This window comes from Protomyctophum bolini (assembly GCF_963924005.1).
Source record: "Protomyctophum bolini genome assembly, chromosome: 16".
In the NCBI taxonomy this organism is placed as follows: domain Eukaryota; kingdom Metazoa; phylum Chordata; class Actinopteri; order Myctophiformes; family Myctophidae; genus Protomyctophum; species Protomyctophum bolini.
The window spans coordinates 2,831,504-2,859,239 of record NC_137877.1 but is presented as its reverse complement, the minus strand read 5'-3'; the positions used below and the strand labels follow the sequence as shown (position 1 = coordinate 2,859,239).

At 45.4% G+C, this 27,736-nt stretch overlaps 1 protein-coding gene across 11 annotated transcripts in view; it reads right to left on the bottom strand.

The window, feature by feature from the left end:
• obsl1b (obscurin like cytoskeletal adaptor 1b) overlaps positions 1-26,294 on the bottom strand; it is an 80,082-nt gene extending 53,788 nt beyond the window's left edge. For 3 of the 11 annotated variants that reach the window (XM_080786192.1, XM_080786197.1, XM_080786198.1), the window contains exons 1-17: positions 25,917-26,294; positions 21,677-22,997; positions 15,923-16,192; positions 13,142-13,402; positions 11,974-12,285; positions 10,944-11,210; positions 9,986-10,261; positions 9,497-9,772; positions 8,706-8,981; positions 8,096-8,371; positions 7,409-7,726; positions 6,860-7,180; positions 6,667-6,741; positions 4,638-5,873; positions 3,839-4,120; positions 2,128-2,409; positions 496-777 (exon numbers count right to left, since the gene is read on the bottom strand). In XM_080786192.1, coding sequence (XP_080642318.1) covers positions 496-777; positions 2,128-2,409; positions 3,839-4,120; positions 4,638-5,873; positions 6,667-6,741; positions 6,860-7,180; positions 7,409-7,726; positions 8,096-8,371; positions 8,706-8,981; positions 9,497-9,772; positions 9,986-10,261; positions 10,944-11,210; positions 11,974-12,285; positions 13,142-13,402; positions 15,923-16,192; positions 21,677-22,697 — 6,031 coding nt within the window. In that variant the 5' untranslated portion in view covers positions 22,698-22,997; positions 25,917-26,294. The remainder of the gene's footprint in view (positions 1-495; positions 778-2,127; positions 2,410-3,838; positions 4,121-4,637; positions 5,874-6,666; positions 6,742-6,859; positions 7,181-7,408; positions 7,727-8,095; positions 8,372-8,705; positions 8,982-9,496; positions 9,773-9,985; positions 10,262-10,943; positions 11,211-11,973; positions 12,286-13,141; positions 13,403-15,922; positions 16,193-21,676; positions 22,998-25,916) is intronic. The other 8 variants (XM_080786195.1, XM_080786199.1, XM_080786200.1 and 5 more) reach the window with 8 other exon arrangements.
• Positions 26,295-27,736: the final 1,442 nt, after the last annotated feature.

The following is a 27,736-nucleotide window of genomic DNA, read 5'->3' as shown; positions in this document are numbered from 1 at the left end:
GGGGGGAAGAGTTTGAAGAAAAAGACAATATTGGTCAAAAGTGCTGCTGAGCAAAAGGTTTTACCAGCCAAACTGAAGCACATCGTTGTCACTCTCCATTCTCACCAAAAAGAGCAAGATCGATCAAGCATAATTTGCACAGCAAATTTAGGAACGATGAAGGTTAGTATCAAAGCCATATATGTTTACATTCACTACAGCGGTAGTGCCCAAGCTTATTTCATATGCAGGAATAAGATACGTTGCAAGACAGGGAAGATAAGTAGCCTACGGGGACAGGACAGGACAGGAAGATAAGTACAGCCTACGGGGACAGGACAGGACAGGAAGATAAGTACAGCCTACGGGGACAGGACAGGACAGGAAGATAAGTATAGCCTACGGGGACAGGACAGGAAGATAAGTACAGCCTACGGGGACAGGACAGGACAGGACAGGACAGGACAGGAAGATAAGTACAGCCTACGGGGACAGGACAGGACACACACAAGTCACCTTCAATGTCCACTTTAAACGTGACGGTATCGTCTTCCGTCGAACACTCATAGGTTCCACCGTGTGTAAGATCGGCGGAAGAGATGCATATCTCCCTTGTCAGACCGTCGGATCGCATCTCCGTTCCGCTTTGCGGTTGAAGAAGAGCGACCCCGTCCTTGTGCCATCGGACGTGAGCCGAAGGATCGTGAGAGAGCTCACAGTGGAGGACAACGGGAGAGCCTTCCCGGACGGACTTGTGTCGCTCTGCCTCCGGAAGCTCTGAGAACCTCACGGGGAGATCTACAGGTTTTAATTGAGTGCAAAAAGAACGTTTTTAAAGGATCATACACAGTGGAAGTCCCAAAACCAAAACATCAACAGTGTTTTTTACACTCAGGATTTAGCCGTGCATCAATTTGACTAACTAATCAAACCAACGGATATAATTACAAATAATCTCAAGTTACAAGCAAGCAGGAAGATGGACAAAGAATTGAACATAAAACATATACACAAGAGACCAGACGCAAACATACAACATTAAGAGCAGCATAAGAACAAGAGTCAAGTGGTGTAGTTTTACACACAGTGGCCACACACGCTGACAGGAATAGCACTGCGGACAAGACACAAGAATGGCGTTAAGAAGAATGGTTTTCAACGGGCTAGCCACTAAAGCTAAGAATATGTGTTTAAAACACAGACAGATGTGTGCTCTTGGAAAAAGATTAAGATAGATCAAGTGTTGATACTGAAGTGTCTACTGAACACATTCTGGCATGCAAGAAGTACTCAGTGTCCTTGTTTTACCATAAATCTGTACTTTGCATTTACCAAACTGCAGCATCAACAACGTGGGACAGAAAGTGCTCAAATCATATTTATATACTGTATATTATGCTCCTGTGCGGACCTGGGTTCTAATTCACCCTATAGGGTTAATTAGAAGATAGAAATAGAGATAGATAGAGATTCCTCACATGACTCTCCTCGGTCTCTCTGCCCCTTGGTTTCCTGTCTCTCTCTCTACAATGATCTGAATTTTATTTCTTCCAAAAACGTAATCTTAGGAGGAAAAAAACTAAATCACACCCGTGTGAAGTGAGGGGCGTTCTTATCATCGTACATCATCATAATTATTCCGTGCTAATCTGAATTTGCGTCCTCACCTTCTTCTTCAATGTTTGTGTTGTTACATAATGTTTGTTTACACAAACAGTCAGTCCATTCATTGTCAACGGCATTGTTTGTGTTTGCACACACACTAAAAGCTGCACATAAATGGGAACTATGTTTCTTGGGGTGCCAGACAATGGCAGCATGTTAATGATGATTTGACACATTTTAAAACATGTATAGATCTACTTTTTTTATATCCCCATGTTTAAGAGTTTAATAAGCCAAAATAATCTGTTTTGTACAGTATACAATACAAAATCATTCTATATTGTACAAATAAGGGCAGCGGAGATTAAACTTCAGTTAGGTATAATCAGCCAAACAACAACTGTGGTATAGTTAGTTGCCAATGAATGCAGAACACACAGTCTATAGACCAATATAATTCACACGGCGGGGCCATCTGGGGACAAGATGGCCGCCACGGTGTGAGTATATCTGGTCTAGTAGCGTGTAGTTTCTGAGCGTCACCTTTTACTTCCACAGTGAACTGGACGGAGTCATCCTGCGTCTCACAACGATACACCCCAGAGTGAGACGGGCCCGCCGATTGGACAACTACGCGCCTCACGGCGCCGTCTGATTGGACGTCTACTCCGCCACCCTGATCAGGTAGGAGGCGCTCTCCGTCCTTGAACCAGTGGGCGTGGCCAGTGGGGTCAGAGAGCTCACACTGCAGAGTGACGGGACAGCCGGCCATGACGGTCTGTCTCCGCTCGGCCTCGGACACTGCTGAAAACTTCAGAGGTCGAGCTATAACGGGGTTAAATGAAGAATATTTGGTTACTTAGTTAAAATGTGATGGCTGCTGTCATAGCTCTGACAGCATCAAATTACTTGGTTCAATTTTGCAAGCTGGAATGTATAGTTGCTCTGGCCACGTCCTACTGCCACCTACTGTCCGTTTATTGTATTACACAGTGGGTGAAAAAAACACACCCCTTAAGACTAAACCACGCCCATCAGAGGTGTGGCTTACAGAGGTACCTTTCACATACAGGTACCTATAGAAGTCAGCCTGGTACAGACCAACAGAATGGGACTGTATGTTCCCCAATTAAGCGATTACTCCAATTTTAAGCAATTCCCATAGATTAGAAGACGCGGTCTGATGGTGCATCACACGCCACGTTAAATCATTTGGAAAAAGTACTCTTCTAGGGCCAATATATAAGGAAATACTGAAAGCAAATACCTGAATTAATCTAGAACCTGGAGACCTAGGTAGATTCACAGTTTCAATTAATGTTTTTATTAATCGATTTTCCTTGAATATGATCAAAAAAGTAATCTTTTCCCCCCCGTTGCTGAGTTGAGAACCTACCTTAACCAAGTCATACAACACTGCACCGATCCACAAGTATTGGCAATAAGTAAACAATAGTGCAGTGGTTTTCAACCTTTTTCATATCAAGGCCCATTTGAGCCACGGAATGTGATGAGATTTAGCCTCTCAGACCCAAAAACGAAAGAATACTTTGTTATCGTCGGATTCCACGCTGTATACTGTAAGTTGGTACCATTAGGAGAGATAAACAGGCAAACGATCAAAATAACAATTATTTTACATTATCTAATTGTGTATAGATGCAGATGTTTAACAATAATCTTGCTCTTGAGAGCATAAACTGTTAACACTCTCAAGAGTTAAAGATCTAGAAGGGTCCATTTTGGTTACCAACTTTCCATAATTTAGCTGGAGACCACCTGGAATCACCTAAAGGCTCATACATAGTCTGGATTGAGGTGACCACCGAACTACAACATGACGTCACGAGCCGCGGTGAAGAGCAAACCACCGCCACCGCTCCAGCCCTTCTCTCTGTTTTTACTCACCACCGCTCAACGTTATTTCAGCTCCGGTGGTCAGCTCACCACCGACAATCCAGACTATGAATAGGCCTTTACACCGGGGCTCTACCGGGCGTGTCAGCGTCGCGTCTCCATCACCGTCACCGTCACGGAAGGTTCCCTTTTTAATCAATGAAGGGTGGCTTGAAGGGTGCCCGCGTTGCGTTGCGTGACTGCATTCAAATTGCACCCGGTTCGTCTTTTGACGCACGCGACGGAGACGCAAAACACGCCCGGTGGAGCCCCCTGGTGCCAGGGATCACTGGTGGACGGTCCCTGGCTGGACCAATAGGTTGAAAACTACTGCAATACTGCAAACACAGCTTTTCACCTTTAACGTCCACATGAAACTGCGCCGCGTCATCGGTGGTCTTGCAGCTGTAAACCCCGGCGTGAGCCGGCATCGCCGAACGGAAGGCCAGCGTTCTTACGGAACCTTCTGAACAAATGTCCGGTTGGCCGAGCGCTTCGAGCATCAGCTCCACGCCGTCCTTGAACCAGGCCACTTGAGCTTTGGGGTTCGATATCTCGCAACGCAGCACTATGGGATCCCCGACTTCAACGGACTTGTTCCTCTCCGCCTCGCAAGGTGTTGTAATTCTCACGGGCAGAGCTGGGGAGGGGGGGGAGGTGTTTGAAGTGACATCAAGAGAGATATTGTATGACTGTTATTACAGTAGCTACGTGGCAGAAATCACGCTTTTTCCAGTATAGGCAACAAGAGCAAAATCTCACTACGGAGATTAGTCATGCCAAAGCCCCTCAAGAGTTAAGAGTAATTAGCACTAATAATGTCCATTAAACAAATGTATCTCGATACACAGACTTGTAATATTAGTGTTTGGACAAGAGGATTTCTTGGTTAGGTTTGAGATAATTATGCATTCAAGTTAGGATTTGCTTCTAATATTAACTCTATTCATTATAATTCCAAATGTAGCAGACCACCCAAGCTCAAAGTCTGGCACATTGAGTATCTTAAGTCATATTTAGTACCAAAAAATCTAAGTGAAATGTAGAAATTGCCAAAATGTCAAGAATTGCGATAAAGCAATCTCTTGATTTTACACAATGTCAACATTGTGGCCCATCCATTTTCTTGTTCTGATAATGCTAACCATTTAAATCACCTTCAACATCCACCTTAATTGCAATGACATCGCCATCCCAGTGACTGTCGCATGCCCTTGACAGATAGATATCCTCTGACAGAGCGGACGACGTCTGCTTGGTATAATAGACCTCTGTTGCCTGGGGGGTGGACGATCGCTGCACAGAGTTAACGCCGCGGTTTAACGTATCTTCCTCCGTCGTCTCCGTGATCTGAGACACCTCTTCGGGTCCAGCCGCCTCCCTTGACCGCTGAAGCTGGTCAGACTGGACGGGTAGCGTTGGCGTGCTGCTGTAATAGGTGTCGTCCGGTTCCACGGCTGCTCTCTGCAGCAGGTGGTAGAGCTTCCCCGACTGACCGGCGGCGGTCTCCAGAGAACGACATAACTCCATGGAACGAAGTGAGGTTTTCCGACCCCCGGGGTCACTGCAGAGCTCTCCTGGCCGGACTGAGTCCGCTGCTGCCCTGAGAGAGTCGCAAAGCTCCTCCGATTGGCCAGACGCGGTCCGTAAGGAGCTATAGAGCTCCTCCGATTGGACGACTGTCTTTTTGAGGGAGTAATAAAGCTCCTCTGACTGGATGGTTGCCGTCTGTAGTGACTTACAAAGCTCTTTTGATTGGACGGTTGCGGTCCGTATGGATTTATTGAGCCGGTCGGACTGTGCGGTGACTCTCCTCAGGGGGTTGGAATGCTCCGCCGAACGGGACGTCACCGGCTCGAGGGAGTCGCACGGCTCCTGTAATGCTTTTCCCAGGGAATTGCAAAGCTCCTGTGATTGGACCGTGGCGGTCTGTAGGGAGTTGCACAGCTCCTCCGATTGGTCAGTCGCAGCCCTTAGGGAACTATCAAGGACCTCGCACTGATCTAACGCAGGCTGTGTGTAATAAGCGGTTTGCTCAGGTTGTGTTTCTGTACGTCGTTTAGAGAGACGTTGCTCCTCGGACTGGGATACCGCCGTTGGTGATGAGTAACGGAGCTGCTCGGTGTCAGAACTTAGGCCCGATCCTTCCTGACCCTCGTTGGAGAGATCTTCCGAATGGAAGACAGTCGTGCGGTCAAGTCCACGCTCATGAGTTGGCCGAAGAGTTGGCATTTGCCCGGAATGTTCATCCAATATCCGAAGAGGATCTCCACTCTTGCTGCGGAAGGTCTGGGAATTTGCCTTGGAGACATGGTGGTCTTGGACGAGGTAGACCTCTTCGTTGGGGCTGTGCAGCTCGGTCTCTTGGTCAGGCGATAGCCACGGCGACGTAGCTATGGGCATTAATTGTGATGTACACAGAAAAAGGTTTTTCAATTTGTTGTTTGCCTCAATAGTTCTTCTCAAAATAGTAGTGCACATCATTGCAGGGTTAGCATGAAGGAGTTATGGGATAATCCATTGCAAAGACAAACACTTAAGAGGGTCGACCAGGGTTGGTCTGATATTGAAAACAATCATTCCTTGTTTTTACCACTAAATAGACCCCCCAAAACTGTAACAAGGACAAATCTGGTGCAGTAATTTTTCCATTCCATTTGGTTTTTGTAATTAAACGTTATCGAAATAGTTCCTGAGAAGAACTGTCATTGTCATTGCAACGGGGAGAGAATCGGGGGTGCAGCAAAGTGAATGAGAGGATCTGGTGATGGAACAAGACATAAGATGGAAGATGGGCTTCCGGAGTTGAAAGCTGCTTGTTACAAGCATACACAAGATGGCAGTTAAAAGATGAAGAATGACGTGACAATGACAATGACAGACATAAGATGGATGTTAGTATGAAGAGAAGATGCTCACAGAGACACCCCAACACACGGTTGATTAAAAGCCAACACCCAGCAGGAAATGAGCTCATGAGATCAGGAGTGGAAAACATGACAAATCATATACTTGGACAATAAGAATGATATCTACTGTACACACATACAGTCTATACAAATATACAGTATATGCCTCAGGGGGAGGTACTGGTTCTAACATTGACATGGACCACCGTTGTTAGTGGTATGTAATGTGCTATAATGGGTTAAGATGATGACGCTAATGTTGAAATCGTTGCATCACCTTTGACATCCAAAGTGCAGTGGGTGGTTGCCTCTGCTATCTCACCAATCCCACCACCCGAGTGACACTGCTCTGCTGTTTGGACAAAGCCACAGGGAAAACAGTGAGCCGGGCGATAGCTTCATAGGCATGTACTGTAACGTACTGTATAACTAAAATGACGATGGGGGGCGTGTTTTGCGGTAAACGCCACCTTTGACGACGTGACCACTAAACGGCGCGTCGTCGTCACCGGTTCTCTCGCGGCCCGGTTCTCTCCCGCCGTGGGATAATAAGCCGTCTGGCGGCTGGAGGAGGGGAGGGGGCAAGGTAGTCGGCGCGCCGCTGCTCTCTGATTGGCTGCTCTCTGATTCACTGTCAACCAATCGCCTGTCGTGTGGGTAGATCTGCCTTCCGTCTTTGTACCAGCATGCTTTGGCAATGGGATCTGAGATCTCAAACTGCCGAACAATGGGACAGTGTGCTTCTACGGGCCTCGCCTGGACCTCAGCGCCAAGATATGAATCAGGTGGAGCTACAGGTGATCATTGGGGGGGGGGGGGGGGGGGGGGGGTATAGGGGGATATCTTTTTAGTATAGATTATTCAGAACATTTTCAAATAAAATAAGTATTAGCTCTGTACGCTGAAAACAAGGTAAGAGGCCAATCCAGAAAAGCTTACATGAAGAGAGTTAGTTTGCAACTGACACACATATAAAGAACCACAAGCATTTTTGACATTTTTTAAAAACAAACAATCACCTTGGTTTTGTACAATTAACTGTGCAACATCGTCCGCTGTGGCACAATAGTACGCCCCAGAGTTGGACGGGTGAGTCGCTTCAATAACAAGGGTCCTCCTGGCGGCTCCCATTTCAAAGTCAGGATCACGTATAGATTGGGGCTCTGGTTCTTCTTCGTGCCTCTGCCAGGACACCTGGACCGCAGGCTCTGAGCTCTCTGGCTCAACTGGGCCGGTTGGGTCTGAGCTGTCACAGGGCTGCAGCTCAACTGGGCTGGGTGCTTCAAGCGATTGGCTCTTCGCAACCTCTGGTGAGGGTGCCAATGTCAACGGTGGAGCTAAAGATTGAGTATCCATGTTATAATTGTGGACTATTAAAAGTGGATAACTGCATTTTGATTGGGGAAGGGGTGGGGGGGGATGGGGTAGAAAAGTACAATGTACCCAAATGGACTAATCTGTCATTTCTCAGACCATCCTTTAAAGAGGTAAATTTCACAAATTCAAACGTTACAAAAAAAAACAACAACATTCAAGAAATGTCCATCGTTTAAGAAACATTTTGCAACATCACACACAGATGTTATTACAGCATGAGACAGACACATAAAGACAAGTTAGTTGCATCTACTCTTCAAAAGGGGATTACTGTTCAAGATTCAAACTAATCACAAAAAAAAATAAGTAAAAAGAAAAAAAGCAGTCACCTTTGATATCCACACTGAAGTGGATAGTGTCATCAGAGGTCTCACAGCCATACAGCCCTGAGTGAAAGACCTCCGCCGACACCATAACGAGTCTCCTTAACGTGCCTTCGGAACGAATATCCCACCCATTTAGCGGAACGAGCCGCACCCCGTCTTTGTACCAGCGGACCTGAGCAATGGGATCTGTAACCTCACATTCCAGTTCAAACGGTCGGCCCGCTTCCAGTGACCTGGTTCTCTCAACTTCAGAGATATCTGAGAACTTCACTGGTGGAGCTGGCAGTGGGGGGAATGTAGGACAGACTTTTAATACAACCAAAGCTGTGGGAAAGGTGGGGGTATGCAATGGACACTAAAGAGCTCTCATAATTAGCGTAGCTATGAGCACAAATTAATTGATTATCAAACAGTAAAGATTGCATAGTCCTGTGAGATAAGGCTCATGTACGGTAGCACTATTAATAACATAGTCCTGTGAGATAATGCTCATGTGTACGGTATAGCTCTATTAACCATCACACCACATGTAAAGCAGGGTTTATTAGTGGCATTTAGAAAGAGGGAAGTGGGGTTACGTCACTAGGGCACAGAGTAAAAGTGGTAAAGTCACCTTTGATGGTCACTTGAAATTCCACGGTATCGTCCTCTGTGGAGCAAGTGTACAGGCCAGACTGGGACGTCTCTGCGGACTGAACCACCAAGGTCCGTGTGTCGCCCTCCGAGTCAATTTCTAATCCCAAGTCTGAAAAAAGCTGTACCCCTCCCTTGTGCCAGCGAACCTGAGCCTCGGGCTCCGACACCACACACTGCAGTACAACGGGGCGTCCCACCTCGATGGACTGGGCTCGCATGTCTTCTGGGACTGCTGAGAACTTCACAGGTGGAGCTATAGATATGTTTACATCTCAAATGATCAGCCATATGTACTGTACATGCCAAACCTCAAGAAGTCAAGATTGATGAGACAGTTTAGCTGAATTCCTTTTGGGATGCAGAACACAAATTGTTTTAGCAAATTTTTGCTAACATGACAAATGTTGACAAAACAGTTATGAGGACAGGCAAAAGGTCGACACTCGATATCATCATCGTTAGTGGCCAATGCTGAGAGTGAATGGTTAACCACTTAAACCAAACACTGTCATGCGCTGAAAATAACCAACTCTACAAGCTCACAATGTGTCACTGCGACGCTTTGTGAGCTTGTACATCGGTTATCTTCACTGTGCAACACCGCCGGTGTACCATAATGTATACGATTAACTATATAAGACTACAGCGGGCTATGTTTGAGAATTGTTTTCCCGATATAACGACATAACGCCCAAAATAGGGCATGCCCTGCAGGCCGGGTTAATGTGCTCAACTGCTCAAAAACCAAAACGTTTAACTTTAAATCACCTTTGACGTCCACGGTGAAAGTGACGGCGTCCCCCTTTGTCTTGCAGCTGTACGACCCCGAGTGGAAGGCCTCTGCCGATTGGACTACCAGCGTCCTCCTCATGCCGTCTGACTGCATGTCTAGCCCACTCTGGGGGAGGAGCTTTGAGCCGTCCTTGTACCAGTGGACCTGGGCCGAGGCCTGTGAGACCCCACAGACCAGCGCCAAGAGGCAGCCCGTGTGGACCGACTTGTTCCGGTCAGCCTCCGGAAGGGCTGAGAATCTTACAGGTGCGGCTACGGATAATTTAAGATAACGACGTACTCTGCTCATTATTTATGCCTGTGTTGTGTGTGACTGGATTTATTACTGTCTTAACAACAGTACTTTTTTTATTTTGATTTCAAATTGCAACATGAAATCAGTTTCAAGAAAAGCAAATCGTGAGTAAAAAAAAAAACGTGTGACGTGTGAAATGTACAAGTAAGGGCTTTGCCCCGCCCACTCACCCTCGACTTCCACGTTGAATCGGATGACGTCGTCGATGGCGTCACAGCAGTACACGCCCGAATGCGAGAACTCTGCCGACTGGATGACGATCCTCCTCATGGTGCCTTCCGATTGGATGTGAAGACCCTCCACCGTCTGTAGCTCCACCCCGTTCTTGTACCAGTGGACCGGAGCCGCGGGGTCCGACAGCTCGCAGTAGAGGACGATGGGGTTCCCGACTTCCACGAACTTATTACGATCCATCTCCGACAGTGAGGAAAATTTCACGAGAGGAGCTGCGGAAAAAAATGTGCATTTTAATTTTGAGTTGTTAATTGTCATTGTTGCATATTGTGCGTTTTATGCAATGAAGTGAACTGGTATAAGTAACAACACAAGTTGTTACAGAACACAACTTGAAAATCACACTGGTTCTCAATATTTCATGTCAAGGACCCAAACAATTTAAAATTAACGTTCGCTCGGAAAGAATATACAGGTATATTCAAAGATTTGCGCCACATTTTCACGATTCTTCAAAGATAGCAGACCTACAAGCTCATTATGAGCTTGTAGATCTAGAGCTATTTTGTTATATCTTAAGTGTAACATAATGCTTGTTTAGAACACCAAAAGAGGTTCCCGCCCTGAATGGGTTAAAGGTCTGTAGACGTGGTTGCAACATGACATAATTTTTAACCCATTCTGAACGGGAATCCATTTTGGTGTTAGCATCATGTCGTGCTTTAGCTATTGAAAAATAGCAGACCTACAAGCTCATAGCGCGCCACCGAGTGGCACGCTATGAGCTTGTAGGTCTGCTATTTTTGAAAAATCGAAGAACGACTGACATTTTTAGAATCTGATCTCAGGTCAGAATGGGTTCATCAGACCAGTGTGTGTCCAGTGGAAACCTCGTATGAATCTGATCTCAGGTCAGAATGTGTTAAAAGGCAGAGGTTGGAATGTGTACTGTACCTTGAATGTACAGTGCTGCAGAGTCCCGGATGCCGTAGGCGATGAACGTGATCTCGGCTCCGTTGTCCGTGTCTCGCACCCCTCGGATGCGCAGGGATTGGTGCGTCCGCGACCGCCGCATGGAGTAGCGGTCGTCCTCCTGGAGCTGGGTGCCGTTTAGGAACCACGTTCCGATCACGGACGCCGACAGCTCAATGGAGAAGCTGGCGTCTTGTCCCTCTGGCACCAAGGCGTCCTGTAGAGGGGCTTGGATTCTGGCAACCGGGACTGGAACAGATGTCACAATAAGCCATGAGGATACATTATATTACTCTTCGTTGAATATGATGATTTTGAATATGTCAGTGAAATAGCATTGTTAACTTTGACCATACTGAGTCATTTGAGAGTCAACTAAGTAGACTTTGATACATTTTACAAGTGAAAGGCATAATTATGTAACTTTGCCTTAACAATAAAACTGTAGTGTTTAGATGGTTCTGTTATGACTGCATGCTGTAGTATTTAGATGGTTCTGTTATGACTGCATGCTGTAGTGTTTAAATGGTTATGCTGTCATAACAGAACCATCTAAACACTACAGTATGCAGAGGAGAAGTCATAACAGAACCATCTAAACACAGAACAATAAAACACCAAAATACAGCGACAGGGCAGTGTTCTTATGCAGTTAAAGCACCGCCACTACTCCAGTGGCTGATGGTTATAGAGGGAAACGATGGGTAAAACATGACATTGTTGATTTGTTATGTAAACACAGGGCAAAGTTACCATAGCCTGGAGAGAGATACCAGACATCGTTACAACTATTGGTTAATAATACTAGTGATAACTTGTACAACATGTGGTTTGGAAGGTCGATATTATTATGAATCATTTAGAAATCCCTGCGGTTTGAATCAATAGAATAAAGACTGGACCTATACAGTTATATCTTACCTACAGTAGGTGAACTGTTCCACAGTATCTTACCTAGGTGAACTGTTCTACAGTATATCTTACCTAGGTGAACTGTTCTACAGTATCTTACCTAGGTGAACTGTTCTCGGGAACTCTACGTTGTTGCTTCTGCCGTATTTGTTCACGCTGCAAATGCGAAAGCGATAATCGGCCTCGCACGGGACGCTGTCTCCCAGGATCTCCACGGACGTGGCGGAGTCGGTGGTCAGGCACTGTAGCCACTCCTGAGAGCCGGTGCCCACCTCCTGCCTCTCCACCACGTATCCGGACGGGGGGTTCTTCCGTGACTCCGGAGCGGGAACCCAGGAGAAGAGGACGGCGTTGGCGCGCTCCGTGTTGATCTGAACGCCCACGGGGCACGCGGGTGGACAATGCCTGGCCGCTGGAGGAGCAGAAGGAGAGAAAATGCCTCATGGTCAGATGTTGTTGTTGCACATGCAAAAACAAAAACAAGACTTTTGGCATGGATCTAGGGCAACACTTGGACCTTATCATTTGTTGAAAATAATTTTGATTAAGATTTGGTAAAAGAAAAAGCTTAGATGAACATTTGGCAAAAATATGAGAACATTCAGTAAAAATAGTGATTGTAATAAGCTTGTAGATCGGCTATTTATGGTTTAAGAGGTTATAAAACCATAGTTTTCAGGTGGATATAGAGACCGTATAGCTGCCTTTTCTCTCTCTCTCTCTCTCTCTCTCTCTCTCTCTTAAAATGTATCCCATAATTTTGTAACCCATTTTTCAGCCGGTGCCAATACCTAAACTGTAATCCTGGGCACTATACTCTCCTTCTGCCAATTAGGGACGGATTAACCCCCATGAGGGCCCCTGGGCCAGTAATATTTCCAGGGCCCCCATAGCACACGTGCGCGCGACATTTTCTTGTTTTTCCGTGTTTTATCATCTTTTTAACCTAAATGTAATGATGGTCAAGGGCCCCTGGGCCAGGGCCCAACTGGCCCAATGGCTAATTTGTCCCTGCGCCAATCTGGGGAGAGCCCCCAGCCCCGAATTGCTCATGCTTCCTTGAGGAGAGAGAGCCGACCGCTTCTTATCACCTGACAGGGGGGAGGTTCCCTGGTAGGACGCAGTACGCAAAAGAAACATTCCAACCAGTTCCTTTCCCCTCCATCAGGCGCCTCAGTTGACCATGAGGGGCATGCTGCTTTTAACCACATACTGTACACCATATACTGTACACCATATACTGTAGAACTGTACACCATATACTGTACCTTTCACCCTGAGCTGAGACGAGGTCTTGGATCTGCCCACGAAGAACGTGACCAGGCCGGCGTCTGTCGGCATGGTGTTGACAAAGACCAGGATGTGAGTTCTGCCAAAGGACTTGAGGATGGTCTGGTGGGTCTCACGCAGCTCCACCCCGTCTTTGTACCAGTGGATGTCCATCTCCTCCTCCTCCACCTCCACGCAGAACGCCGCGTTCTCCCCCTCCAGCACGTCCACCTTCCGGGGAAGCTTCCGCATTATCGTGCCTGTTCAGCAAACCATGGGGGGAAAAAAGACATTCACAGGAGGCTTAATTAAAGAAGTTAAAGCAGCACTATAAGCAATTATATATATATATAGCATATTATACCGCAGATCGTTTCGAGGAAGCAATCTGATTGGTTGAAACCACGTTCTAGCCGTGGATCAAACGAGCACCACGCCACACCTAATCAAAACAAATAATTCAGCTGCTCTGTTCTCCCAGAGCGCTAGCAGACTCGGTGGCTAGGCTAGCTAGTTTCTTGGGACGTTTCTGGTCGTAGTGACTACATCTGTAATTTCTTAGTTTTAAGGGTAACTGTTGTATAATTGCAATATTACAGTCGAGGGTGTGGTTTAACGTGATTACTTCAGTGATGCTTGCGGAACTCGACTACGTCTCGTTCCTGACCGCATCACTGTCGTGGCAATAATCACGTTAAACCACACCCTCTCGTGTAATATTGCTTATTGATTATTATATTGGGGGGGGGGGTCCCTGGTAAGGGTTTGACTATACAGTATTACTACGTATGTATAGGGGAGACGATGAGTCAGTCTAAGCGAAGACTCGCCAATCACGAGGCACGTCCTGGGTGGACATGCTTACAGAGACTCATGGGTAATGGAGTCATGCTTACAGAGACTCATGGGTAATGGAGTCATGCTGACAGAGACTCATGGGTAATGGAGTCAAAGACGTTGGCTGCCATGTTATGTGTGTCCAAAGTGGCCACTGATACCCCAAACGACATAGTGCTGCTTTAAAGGAATACTTCACACTTCTCAATTAATTACCCACCCCACATGCAGCCTCGACACAGCCTAGTCAGTGTCCACGGCTTTATATAGGAGACCGATGCAAAAATATAAAAATCATATAAACTCTCAAAGTGTTTTTTAATTAAACAAAATATCCTATATCATAACATAACTACAACAAACCAAATTGCGTCGTTGGAGAATTCAGTGAGTCATGATGATTTGTTTTAAAGACGTCCTGCTTCAATAGACAATTCAATTCAATTCAAAGGGCTTTATTGGCATGAGAAAACATACGTTTACATTGCCAATAAATTTGCTTCGACATACATGGGGCATACCATACGTGCGTTAGGAGGCATAGCTTGCCCTTGCTAATGTGGCAGCCGTGATGATCCACACATTGCACCAATGAATAGCAGCGGCCAATGTGGGTTTCTATGTGTACACTGCATACAGGAGAGAGGGTCCCATCTGCACTGGGAAGCTAAGTAAAGTGAGTGGAGCGCAGACTGAGTCAAATTGAGAGCTTGAGACCATGCAGAGAGTGGAAAAGCACCATAGCAACTCATGTGTGTTGCTGCTTGTGTATACACCTGTGATACGGTCGTCTGCATATCGCGGTCATTTAAATGTTTAATGACCTTCAGACTGTTGCCTGGGTTATGGTTGACAGCGCTGCCTGTCACCTGTTGCTGCTGGCCCTCCTCCACTCCTCCATGACAAACACCTGTGGCCGTGTTGCATAACGACCCTCTGCCCACATTCTGTACAGATGATGTCAGTTGTAAAGACCCCCCCCACCACACCACCAACAAGACCACCTTCACCAACACCATGACTCTTGACCCATCTTGTTCAACAAGACCCGGTAGTCAGAGTGTGTACTAGCTGTGCTACTATATAATTTGACAATAATTAAGTTAATAATATCATTAACTCATTATTATTGATCTATTATTTTAGCTACAGCGACCTATTATGGCCTATAGCCCTAGCTATGTGCGAATCGCACATACTAATGCGAATGGGAAGGGTGTCGACGTCACGTGAGTGTGTTGGTGGTAGTCTCGCGTAGCCAGACAATTTCACCATCTCCGAATACATATGTGACCAGATTTGACTGAGAGACAAACTCCAGCTTTTCACCAGAGGATAAAAACTTTCAAAAATGAGTTTATAGCACAGGCAGACTCTTCACATACCTAGAGCATGTCTGAAATAAGTGTAAATATGAAATAAATGCTTAAACATGGAGCTAGGTGTAATGTTAGAGACCACAGAAGACATGTAAATATGAAATAAATGCTTAAACATGTAGCTATAGGTGTAATGTTAGAGTCCACAGAAGACATGTAAATATGAAATAAATGCTTAAACATGTAGCTATAGGTGTAATGTTAGAGACCACAGAAGACATATGAAATAAATGCTTAAACATGTAGCTATAGGTGTAATGTTAGAGACCACAGAAGACATGTAAATATGAAATAAATGCTTAAACATGTAGCTATAGGTGTAATGTTAGAGACCACAGAAGACATGTAAATATGAAAGAAATGCTTAAACATGTAGCTATAGGTGTAATGTTAGAGACCACAGAAGTGAACCTTTCAAGCCTGTTTTCTCAACTCGCTGTTTCTCTGCAAGACATAACTCTATAATAAGCCATATCTCCAAAACTGGTGGGTCAAACTGAACAACCAATATGTCAATTTGAAGCTATGATTCCCTGCTTTCCCCTCAGTAAACTTTAGTTGTACCTTTCACAGCCACCTCTGCGATGCTCCTCCCCCCGTCCGGCATCTCGCAGAGGTAAATCCCATCGTCGTCCACGCCGATGTCTCGGATGGTCAGCCGTCGTTTGGTTCCCCACTCCTCCATGCCGTATTTGGCCCCGGGCTGCAGACGCCGGTCCTCCAGGTACCACGTGATGGGGACCGAGTCCTCCGGGACCTCGCACTCCAGAACCGCCAGGTCCCGTTCCCAAACCTCCAGGTCAATCAGCGGCTGTTTGAACCGCACCGGTGGCTCTGGTGGGGGGGGGGGGGGGGGGTGTGACATAGTATGGTCAAGGTTTGACGATTAGTATTTTCTTAAAGGTATACTCAGTGATTTCACTCAAAAAACCTTAGGTTTCGTTTTTGGCTGTGGGACCTAAACCTTTCATCCAATCAGGATAGAGAGCCAAAAACGAAGCCTAAGGTTTTTTTTTACCCCCAGGGGTTAACTGGGGACAGGGAGGAACTCCTTATATGGTCAGCACACTCTATAGTAGAGAGGATTATCACAACAAAACAAAAAAATAAGTGATATTTGAATTAAGTTAAATCACGGAATATACCTTTAAAGATGGGGTGCCATAGTTGGGGTGCATCTTAATACTGTCCAATACTTGGATAGGGAGTGGGTGAAATTATGACAGGCAGTTGCTGCTGTCAAAATATGACTTCCCCCAGTCAAAAAACCTCTGTTTTGAATAGATGTACTAGTTCTATTATTGCCATGATCTATCTATTATTGGCATGATTTGGGGCCCAAAAGATGAATACAAAATCAATATCATCATCTTAATACTGTCCAATACTTGGAGGGCGTGAAATTATGACAGGCAGTTGCTGCTGTCAAAATATGACCCCCTCCCCGTAAAAAACACTTTGTATTTGAAATAGACACTCATGCTTTCTAAGGTGTGATTTGGGGCCCTATAAGGATGAATACAAAATGAATATCAACATCCTAATACTGTCCAATTAATAATTAGATGGGGAGGGGGGTGAAAATATGACACCCGAGTAATGATCTAGTTAGTACTTTATACTGCACAAATATCAGTACTGGGGTTGAGTACTTTGTCCACTATATTAACACTTGGCTATGTCCTTAGTATGCTAGATAGATAGATAGATCTTTATTTGTCATTGCATTGCATCAGTGCATTATATCACAAAACAACATATACAAGCTAAAACAAAACACACATGACTTCTTGTTATTGCACAACCCCAGTTTGTTAATGCACAAACATGTAATTTCATCTGTTATCGCACAACAAACCCTTATTGTACTTTAAGATAGCAGATAAAAAAACTAAAAGTGTCGCAGTAACAGATCATTTTTTAGCAGCATTGAGTGCAACTACCGCTGTGGGATAGAAGCTGTTACTGAATCTGTTGGTCTTTGTTTGATTATGGTAAATTCTTAATTATATGGTATCCCTGACGAAATTATCGATGCCATAAAAGTTGCCATAGGGGCGTATCATTCTATATACAGGGATGTATATTCTATTAACCCTTTGACCTATGCTGTAATTTGCCCTCTGACCCAGTGTCTTCATGCTGACCACTGCACTGTGCTCGTTGTGTGACACGATGGCCTCTCTCTGAACCGGTGCAGAGTTCTTCTTCTAGTACACCACAGACCAGAGCTGGTCTGGTGAAGGTATGTGTGCTTGTTGTTCTATCCATGTGCGATATGATTTATGATTTATGAAATCATCCCGGCTTGTAGGACTGCCAGGTCGAGCTGACTTTCTCTGGCAGCACCGTCTCAAATGTTCTGAAGGGTTCTGAGGTGTCAAATTATGACAGGCAGTTACTGCCGTCAAAATATGTTTCCCAGGTGAAAAAACACTTTGTGTTTGAAATAGACACTCATGCTTTCTAAGGTGTGATTTGGGGCCCTAAAGATGATTACAAAATCAATATCAACATCTTAATACAGTTCAATACTTGGAGGAGGGTGAAATTATGACACTTTGTGTTTGAAATAGACACTCGTGCTTTCTAAGGTGCGATTTGGAGCCCTGGATGAACAAAATGAATATCAACATCTTAATACTGTCCAATACTTGAAATTATGACAGACAATTGCTGCTGTCAAAATATGACCCCCCCCCCCCCCAGTAAAAACACTTTGTGTTTGAAATAGACACAAGACACTGCTTTCTAAGGTGTGATTTGGGGCCCTAAGGATGAATGAATATCAACATCTTAATACTGTCCAATACTTAGATGGGGAGGGGGGTGAAAATATGACAGGCAGTGACACTCGTGCTTTCTAAGGTGTGATTTGGGGCCCTAAGGATGAATACAAAATGAATATCAACATCTTAATACTGTCCAATACTTCGATACGGAGGGGGGTGAAATTATGAAAGGCAGTTACTGCCGTCAAAATATGACTCCCCAGTCAAAAATAATAATAATGGTAACACTTGCTATGCATCCCAAATAAGCTTTTTATGATAAAGTTCATCGCTAATAGGGACACATGCATCAGTAAAGCAGGAACTGGGAAGTCTGGCGTGGCATCGTGAAATCCATGATCTCGACCGCAGTCGAAAAATGATGATGATGGTGATTATGCTAGCGATTGTTTTATAATGAGATGTGTAGCCTATACTATACTCTGTTGATTTCCTGAATGTCTGACAATACTTGCTCTCAGGGAAATGCATTTGGACTTTTCCCCCCATGGGCCATGTGAGAAACCTGACCCCATCCCCCAGAGACATGGAACACATGTTGCACCCCTAGACCTTTCACACGCTGAGTGGCTCCGCAGACCGTTGGTACGGCCACCGCGTTGCACCTCGAAGCTGAAGAACTTGGCCTGATATCGGCCAGATAGTTGGATGGAATATATCTGAGGTCAGATTTCAGATAATTAAGATGTTTAATGAATCGTCCCGGGGATTGGATTTCTCTCAGATTGCTCTTGAGTTAGCAGATGGTTGCTGTTTACACACACTTGCATCTAATTAGCTTGTTAGCGTGGTCGTTTTTTAACTAATCCTATTGACTGATGGTGTAAAATGAGTTTTGTCTGTAAAGAATCTTTGATTGAATTGCCATTTTTTTAATATGCAATGACATCCATTATTGTATGGTTGGTGGAAACGTTGCTGTAGACTGTAGAGGAAATAGGGCTTACTGTGTGATGATAAGAATCCCAAAAGGTTGACAAAATACCATTATATGATTATTCCCCAACATTTTCATTTGTTGCAGCTGTATGACCTATTAGGCCTACAGTAGATATAGCCTATTTGCTACAGTATGGGCTATTTGATGTTAAAAAAAATTTAAAATGAAAAAGTGATTGTTCCCAGACAAGGCACCACAGCTTTTTCCCCCATCCCATATACCGGAGAGATGATTGCTCTTGACTGCAATTGGCAGTTCATTGTTAGGCCAACCATCTCATCATTCAGTCAGTCAGTCAGTCAGTCAGGCAGGCAGTCAGGCAGGCAGTCAGGCAGGCAGGCAGGCAGGCAGGCAGGCAGGCAGGCAGGCAGTCAGTCAGTCAGTCAGGCAGGCAGGCAGTCAGTCAGGCAGGCAGGCAGGCAGGCAGGCAGTCAGGCAGTCAGTCAGGCAGGCAGGCAGGCAGGCAGTCAGTCAGTCAGGCAGGCAGGCAGGCAGGCAGTCAGTCAGGCAGGCAGTCAGGCAGGCAGGCAGGCAGGCAGGCAGGCAGGCAGTCAGGCAGTCAGTCAGTCAGTCAGTCAGGCAGGCAGGCAGGCAGGCAGTCAGTCAGTCAGGCAGGCAGTCAGTCAGTCAGGCAGGCAGTGGCATCCGTGCGTATATAGAGGCCACGAGGCCAGACAAACTTCACTTTGCAACCATGAGAAACCATGTGATAACAACTCTTAATCAATCAATCAATCTAACACAAGATATACTATAAGCCTCACTGAAAGATCCATTGAAGTTGGTGCTATATCCTGCGTGTGACCTCCATGGTTTATACATAATCGAGACTATACTACAGCCATTTTAAGAGTAGAGTCAGTTTCAATTGTCTTGTATTGCTATTCTGTAGTCAGTGCAACCTTACTATTGTGTCTTTGTATTTTTACATTCAAGTGCTCGTTTTCAATCCATTAGGTCCTAACTGACCCTTGGAGTATATATATTAGTTAGAGCTGGGACTCGATTAAAACAATTAATCCAATTAATCAGAGGCTTTGTAATTAACTAATCTAGATTAATCACATTTTAATCGCATATCAATATTCAACCCGAGAACAGCGAGAAACCTTTTTTTTATGTTTTTTGGTATCCCAGTGAATCAATGAATAGTGACTACAGGATACCACTCATTTTCAACATGTTACTGTCATTAATATACCTGTTGTGGAAATAATAATAAAAAGTCACCCCATTCTGTGTTGCCTAGAACTGGAGGTCTGAAAAACAATTAGTAACGGTAACAAGTACATCTCAGTGACATCACAAAGCTGTACTTACTTCATATTGTTACTGTTTTTTGTCAGACCTCCAGTTCTAGGCAACACAAAATGGGGTGACTTTTTATTATTTCCAGTTTTCAGTACTATAGAAAAGCGCCCAGTGAGAAACGTTCCGCGGTGAAAAAAAAGGTGCGATTAATTTATCTGTAGTTAATCGCGATTAATTTCTCTGTACTTAATTAATCTAAATTAATCGCAATTAGTCCCAGCCCTAATATTAGTACATATACTCTAAGAACTGACCCTATTCACCCAGCCATTTTAAGAGTAAAATGGCTATAGTCTGGGTTATGTGTGAACCGTGGATAGCACCAATTTCAATGGATCTTTCAGTGAGGCTTGGTATATCTTGCCACCCATTTTCAGAACAAATATTATGGGTAAATTCACCTTTCACAGCACCGCCACTCAAGTGTGGAATGCCCTGCCCCCTTCCCTCAAAACAAGCAGATCACTGGGTTCCTTTAAAAAAGGGTCTGAAAAGTCACCTGTCACTGTCGTCAGGTCAAAGGGAGAGAAGGTGATTGGCTGCCCCCCCCCCCCCCCCCCCCGTTTGTTTAATTTATGTATTTCTACTCCAACCTGTACATGTAGATTTAATGTGTTTGAGAAATGTTGTGACTGTCATTGTGAATGAATGCATGAGACCCGAATAGAAACAAGACCGCTAAGGTCTTTCTTCGGTGCTGTCCTTTTGGACCAATGCTGTGCTTGACTGTATATCCGGTATACTGTTTTGCATCTTGCATTGTCTAATAAAATGATCAATTTATTTGTATCAATAATGCTGGCCAGCCGGGGCGCCTGATGGAGGGGAAAGGAACTGGTTGGAATAACGTGTTCCTTCCACGCGCTACGTCCAACCAGGGAAACTCCCCCCTGTCAGGTGTAAAGGAGCAACTTGGACACTCAGGCATGAAGGAAGCATGAGTTCAAGTCCGTTGCTCTCCCCTTGTCCCCCATATATGGGGACTAGGTTGCTCTCCCCTTGTCCCCCATATATGGGGACTAGGTTGCTCTCCCCTTGTCCCCCATATATGGGGACTAGGTTGGTCTCCCCTTGTCCCCCATATATGGGGACTAGGTTGCTCTCCCCTTGTCCCCCATATATGGGGACTAGGTTGGCGGAGGGTGTGTTTAGAGCCCAGGATCACATTAGATGATTGACACAGGGGTGAAAAATTGGTTACAAAATCGTGGGATAAAAAAATATATTATAATAATTATTATTTTAATGCCAGAGAAGAATGTGTGCAAAGCTTACCCTTGACAGAGAGGTGCACAGCACTGAGGGTCTGTCCTGCAGTGTTGGACGCAGCACACACGTACACTCCATTGTCTTTCTGTTTACAGTACAGTACTTTCAGCGTGAAGTAGCCTTCCCTGTCCTCGTACAACAAATAACGCCTCCCGGACAGAATCAGCCTGCCGTCTTTCCTCCAGATGATCTCGGGTTTGGGTTTCCCCGTCACGAAGCAGCGGAACTTGGCGTGCTTGCCCTCCGTCACGGCGAACATCTTAACCTTGGTGGATTTGGTCACGGTGTCGCCTTCCTTGAGGCGGTTCAGCATCTGCCTGCCGCTCCTCTGCTTGGCCTGGTTGGCCTTCCAGTGGCCGTTGGTGTAGCCGTTACGGTTCCCCTCGTCGTTCTCGTGTCCCGGGCCCGCGTCCACCAGCAGCACGGCCCCCGCCAGCCCTTCCCCGAACTCGTTCCGGGCCTTGCACGTGTACACGCCGCCGTCGGGCGCGCGCGTCTTGAAGATCTTGAGCTGGAACCACCCGCCGTCCTGGTAGCTGACGCTGAAGTGCGTGCTCTCGAAGATCTCGTTGAGCTTCCGGCCGTCCTTCTCCCAGACCACCTCGGGCCGCGGGTTCCCCCACAGCTTGCAGGAGAAGACGGCGTCTTCGCCGCGGCCCACGCGGGTGGAGAGGGGCTTGATGAGGAAGCGGGGCTTGTTCTCCTCCCGTAGCTCCGCCTCCTGCGCCTCGCCTTCCACCTTCAGCGTGGCCGCCGCGTAGGTCTCCCCGATGCTGTTCTTGGCCTTGCATATGTACTGGCCGCTGTCCTCCGTGGTCACCGACGAGATGATGAGGTTGTAAACGTTCCCGTCCTCGAAGACCCTGTAGCGTCCCTCGGGGGCGATCTTCTCGTTGTTCCGCTCCCAGATGACGGTGGGCCGCGGGTCTCCGCCGATCTGACACTTCAGGACGGCGTCCGTGCCGCTCTGCACCACCACGGTGCGCGGGTAGGCCAGGAAACGTGGCGCCCCGCCGAACACGTCCATCTCTGCTTTATGCCAGCCTCACCTCACCCTTTAGGCAGGCCAGGGGGAGCAGAGGCAGTCACCTCACCCTTTAGGCAGGCCAGGAGGAGCAGAGGCAGTCACCTCACCCTTTAGGCAGGCCAGGGGGAGCAGAGGCAGTCACCTCACCCTTTAGGCAGGCCAGGAGGAGCAGAGGCAGTCACCTCACCCTTTAGGCAGGCCAGGAGGAGGTAGAGGCAGTCACCTCACCCTTTAGGCAGGCCAGGAGTCACTCTCACACGCTGGGGAAAAGGCCGTCAAACTTCTGCACCGTGCAACGTCCTGGACAAAGGAAATAATAGATGAATGTCAGTACAACATGTACTGTATACTATACAACAAGCAGCTTCGATCTTTTATCTGATGTGAAAGTACACAAAAGAGGTTAAGTATTAAATGTGGACATAATTTATTGAAAGCTTTATCTTCCATGTAACATATTAACATATGTTTATTACGCCTTGGGTGAATGATTGATTCTAATTGGTCATTCAGCGGTGTGTTATTTTTTCTTCTTCTAATGGCTGCACTGAACTCAGTAACACACCGCTGTCTTCCAACATGGCAGCCATGTTGTAAACAAACAAACACACGCCATTTACAGGTAACTATATTGCTCTCAAGAATGTTTCTGAAAACATTTGAGGTGAGAAATGGGAAGTGCAGTAAACACAACATTAATGTCATTTTATCAATACGTTGTTTTCCGAGGCGACACTGGCATAAATTAATGGAATAGTTTAATTACCGTAAAAGCAATGAAATCCTTCGCGTGTTATTTACTTTCGGATCAATGTGTTTATATGTTAAATAGCTGTGTAATAAGTGGGATAATCAATGGATCAATAAATAAGATTCACCCGGCTTATTTCTCAATAACGACCCACTCCCAGAGTCCCCACTGATTATCCCCTTGCATACAACACAGATGATTAATGAATATTCCTTCTCATTATGCAGGGTGTGCTCGATGGCTCTGTGGCCAAACTAATTTCCCCACAGAGAAATTAGAATTATTTATTTTCTCTCTACGCCTGGTGGCTAGCTAATTTGATGAATTGAACAATGTGGACCCTGTTGTAAACAAGTGTAATGCTTAATTGGGGTCGTCCACTCACAGTTAACAGTCTCTGTATTGAGTTTGTTCTTAAAATGTAGGCTACTGTAATTCTACAAACTGTTAATAAATATTTCAATCAATCAATCAATAAGCCAGGCCACAACACGCTCCTGGTGAGTCGTGCAGTGGACCCCGACTTAAAATCAAACTCCTGTCATAGTTTCTCTCGGGAACTGCCCATAGATCCGAAGTCCCGTTAGTCCGAACATGCACTGCTCCCGTGCTTGCGGTTAGGTTTAGGTTAGGGTTAGAGATAAGGATAGTAATTTCGGAACAATGAACCTTCTGACTAATGACATGTTACCGTTTCTCTCTGCCCTTGGTTTCCTGCTATTTCTCTAAACTCTCCTATCTGAGGAATTAAAGGGGGAAAAAAGCTGAATAAATTACTTTAAAAAGTAAACAGTAAACACCTTATATACTGTACTGTATTAGGCTATATGTCTAAAGTACACCTCCCCCTACCACCCACTATACGCCCCCCCCCCCCCCCCCCCCACATGTACTGTACTGAGTGCAAATGGACACGGTATGATCATTGCTTGTAATTGAATTAGCAGTGTAGCCTAGCTGCGTGAGAGAGAGAGAGAGAGAGAGAGAGAGAGAGAGATACTCTAGCTGCGTGTGAGAGAGAGAGAGAGTGAGAGAGAGAGAGAGAGAGAGACACACACACACAGGCTAGCCGTGGAGGGGCAACACGGTCCTGCAAACAGCAGCCGTACGACCCACAGCCAACACAGCTGGTGCTGTATTTCAATGGGAAGGAGCTTAATATAGTATGCCCTAAATAAAGACTTGCGAGGGAGAGAGTGAGTTAGTGCGTGTGTGTGTGTGTGTGTGTGTGTGTGTGTGTGTGTGTGTGTGTGTGTCAGGTATCACAAAGCACGCCCAGAAACCCGCGTGCTCACACACACACACACACACACACACACACACACACACACACACACACACAAACACACAGAGACCAGAACCCACAGCATGCCCACCCAGGAGACCTTGCAGTCAAAATATGCCATGCCTCCCTCACACCCTTTGTTGGCAGCCCTGCTGGTATAGCATTCCATCTTAAAATGTCAACGTTAAAATTGGTTTTCTCCTCCTGTCGGGTTTTGATTTCCAAATAAAAAGAGCCGCTGGATCGACCCATCATCCCCTTAATTCAAAGTTCCCAGCGCTATATGCTCTATTTTTTATTTTTATTTTTTTCATTTCGGTTTAAATTATATATTAGCATTTTGCTAATTGGTCCACATTTATTGGTCCACATTTTGTGTTGTGGTTTTGGCGTCTCATATTTGGCCGTAGCAGCTAAAGTATTGCCAGCACGCCAGAAGTCATCCATCAGGCTAGTTTATGTATTTTGGGACAGCTCACATACAGTGAGAAAATCCTGTGGGTCTCAAGGAATATAATACGTGTTGTTGTTCAACCTGTGTTGTCCATCTATTTCAATGGCTTTGGGATCCTTGTTTGTGTCACAAACAAACACCCCCTTGGTTTGTCTTCCTATATATCCTGCCGATATATTCATTTACCTTCACAGAATGATGAACCGCAGTTTTGTTTATAAGCTTTCAAAAAGCTTTAAATTAATATAGTGTTAAGTATTTACAATCGTAGCATTCTTGTTTTTCAGTAAGCCCTTTGATATCTATTGTGTTTCGAATGAAACATTATAGGTTTTATGTTGTATACCTAAGAGTATGTTCACAGTTTGTTATGGGTTTTACTGTAAATATCAGCAATGTTCATCGTTTCTAAAAACAAATTGCATTGGGTTGGCTTTATATTGCAATAAAATGAACTCAAACATGCATTTACATCTCACTCTCCAGTTGGTTATAAGATATCAGTGATATCATATAGGCTATTTCAGATTTCATTTGGACACAGTGGTGAAAATCATTTCTCACATCATGGTCCACACATTGTATTAAATTGTTTTGGACAAAGCGTTGAAATATTCCCCCTGGAGGTTTAAAGCAGGGGAGATTAACCCCTGTGTTTACTCATCTGGTTTAATTGGAACGACCCCTGACCCCCGTGAAGCTGTGCAGCATACCCCTCACATGACCTACCTCGCTTCAGTACCCAGGAACCATCGTCAACATACATTCCGCACTCGCCAATCTCCCCTCGAGGCTAAGGAGGCAAAGTCACCATCTCCAAAAAAAAGCTGAGTAATGTCCCAAGTCACTTTTCAGACATCAACCAGAACACTCTCCTCAAAGGTCCCGAGTGCTTCTTCACCCAGACATCTTGACTCAGTCGGGTCGGGTCAACTGGGGGAACGGGAAGGAGACAGAAATAAAAAACAAAACACTTTCAGCTTCCAGCTTCCCTCGTTCAACGACTTTCCAGTGGTTTCCCTAAACGCTGTGAACGCTCGGGTCCCTCAGACACCCCAAGTGTCATTGTTCGTGGAAGAACCGTTAAATGCTTTCGCAGCTGCTGCCGTCCCCTAAAAATACTGGCAGCCTCGATGACAGCAGCGGAGATAAGTCGGGCGCTAGCTTCCATTCACTCGCTAGCATGCATGGGCTAAAGATAGGTCTAGATGACCGGCCTAGGGCAGGCTAGCCTGCTTAGCTTACTTGAGACCTTGCAATAAAAAGCTAAGGAGGAAGAGCAGGCTTTTATGCATTGGTCTAAACATCTTTAAAACCTTCCTTAACTAATCCCCCTCTAACTAATTCTGTACTGAGTAAAACCGGACATTAAACACTTGTGAAGGCTTAACCCATTCTGTACGGGAACCCGTTTTGGCATTATGTTATGCTTTAGCTATTTAAAAATAGCAGATCTACAAGCTCATAGCGCGCCACCGAGTGGCGCGCTACGAGCTTGTAGGTCTGCTATTTTAGAAAAATCGAAGAGTGACTGACATAGAAGACATTTTTAGAATCTGATCTCAGGTCAGAATGGAAAACTGTCAGGATGTAGAAGACATTTTTTTAATCTGATCTCAGGTCAGAATGGGTTAAAGTGTCATGCTGGATAGACTAGATCTGTCAAAGGCGGATCAACTGTAACACGATGCTTCCAACAAATGCAAGTCATCGTACATGGGTTTTAGTTTTCCCCTGCCTACGTTTACTGTACCTAAGGAGAGTAATATCTCACATCATAAATTACATTACAATGTCTGGGGCTGCACAGGGAAATATGGTTCCTGCCCGCCCCCGTGCGGGCACTATATGGTTTTGAATTATTATCGACTGCGATGCCTCTCTAGTCTCTGGCACAAACACAGCCGGTCAGGGATGGTGATCTCTGTTGTTGTTGTTGCACTGGAGACTAGTGAATCCTACAGGTTGGTCTGGCTGCCTGTTCAGCAGGGAGACCTACTGTAGGTCATACAACATGACACAGATCCTCTTAACCCATTCTGACCTGAGATCAGATTTAAAAAAATGTCTTCTAGGCCTACATCCTGACAGTTTTCTGAAAAAGCTATGTTTCTATGTATGTCAGTCGTTTTTTTTATGTTTTCAAAAATAGCAGACCTATACAAGCTCGTTGCCTATTTGGGGCCATACTGTAAAAAAAAATTGCAACTTGCCACCCAGAATTCAATGCTGACATTCAGAAATAAAACTACATTGCTGACTATACATCGACAAGATCAGTATAGAGTTAAGTCCGTTGCTCTCCCCAGGTTGGCGGAGGGTGTGTAGAGCCCAGGATCACAGTAGATGATTGACACAGGGGTGAAAAATGGGCTAAAAAATCGTGGGATAAAAAATATTAAAAAAATAAAAAATAAAAGATCAGTATTACAATTAACAATGTAGGCATTTAACAGAAGCTCTGAAGCAGAGCAATAAGCAGGTAAACGCATACATTTCTACAGGTAAACGGCCCATTAATTTACGTTTGTAAAACGATGCTATATATT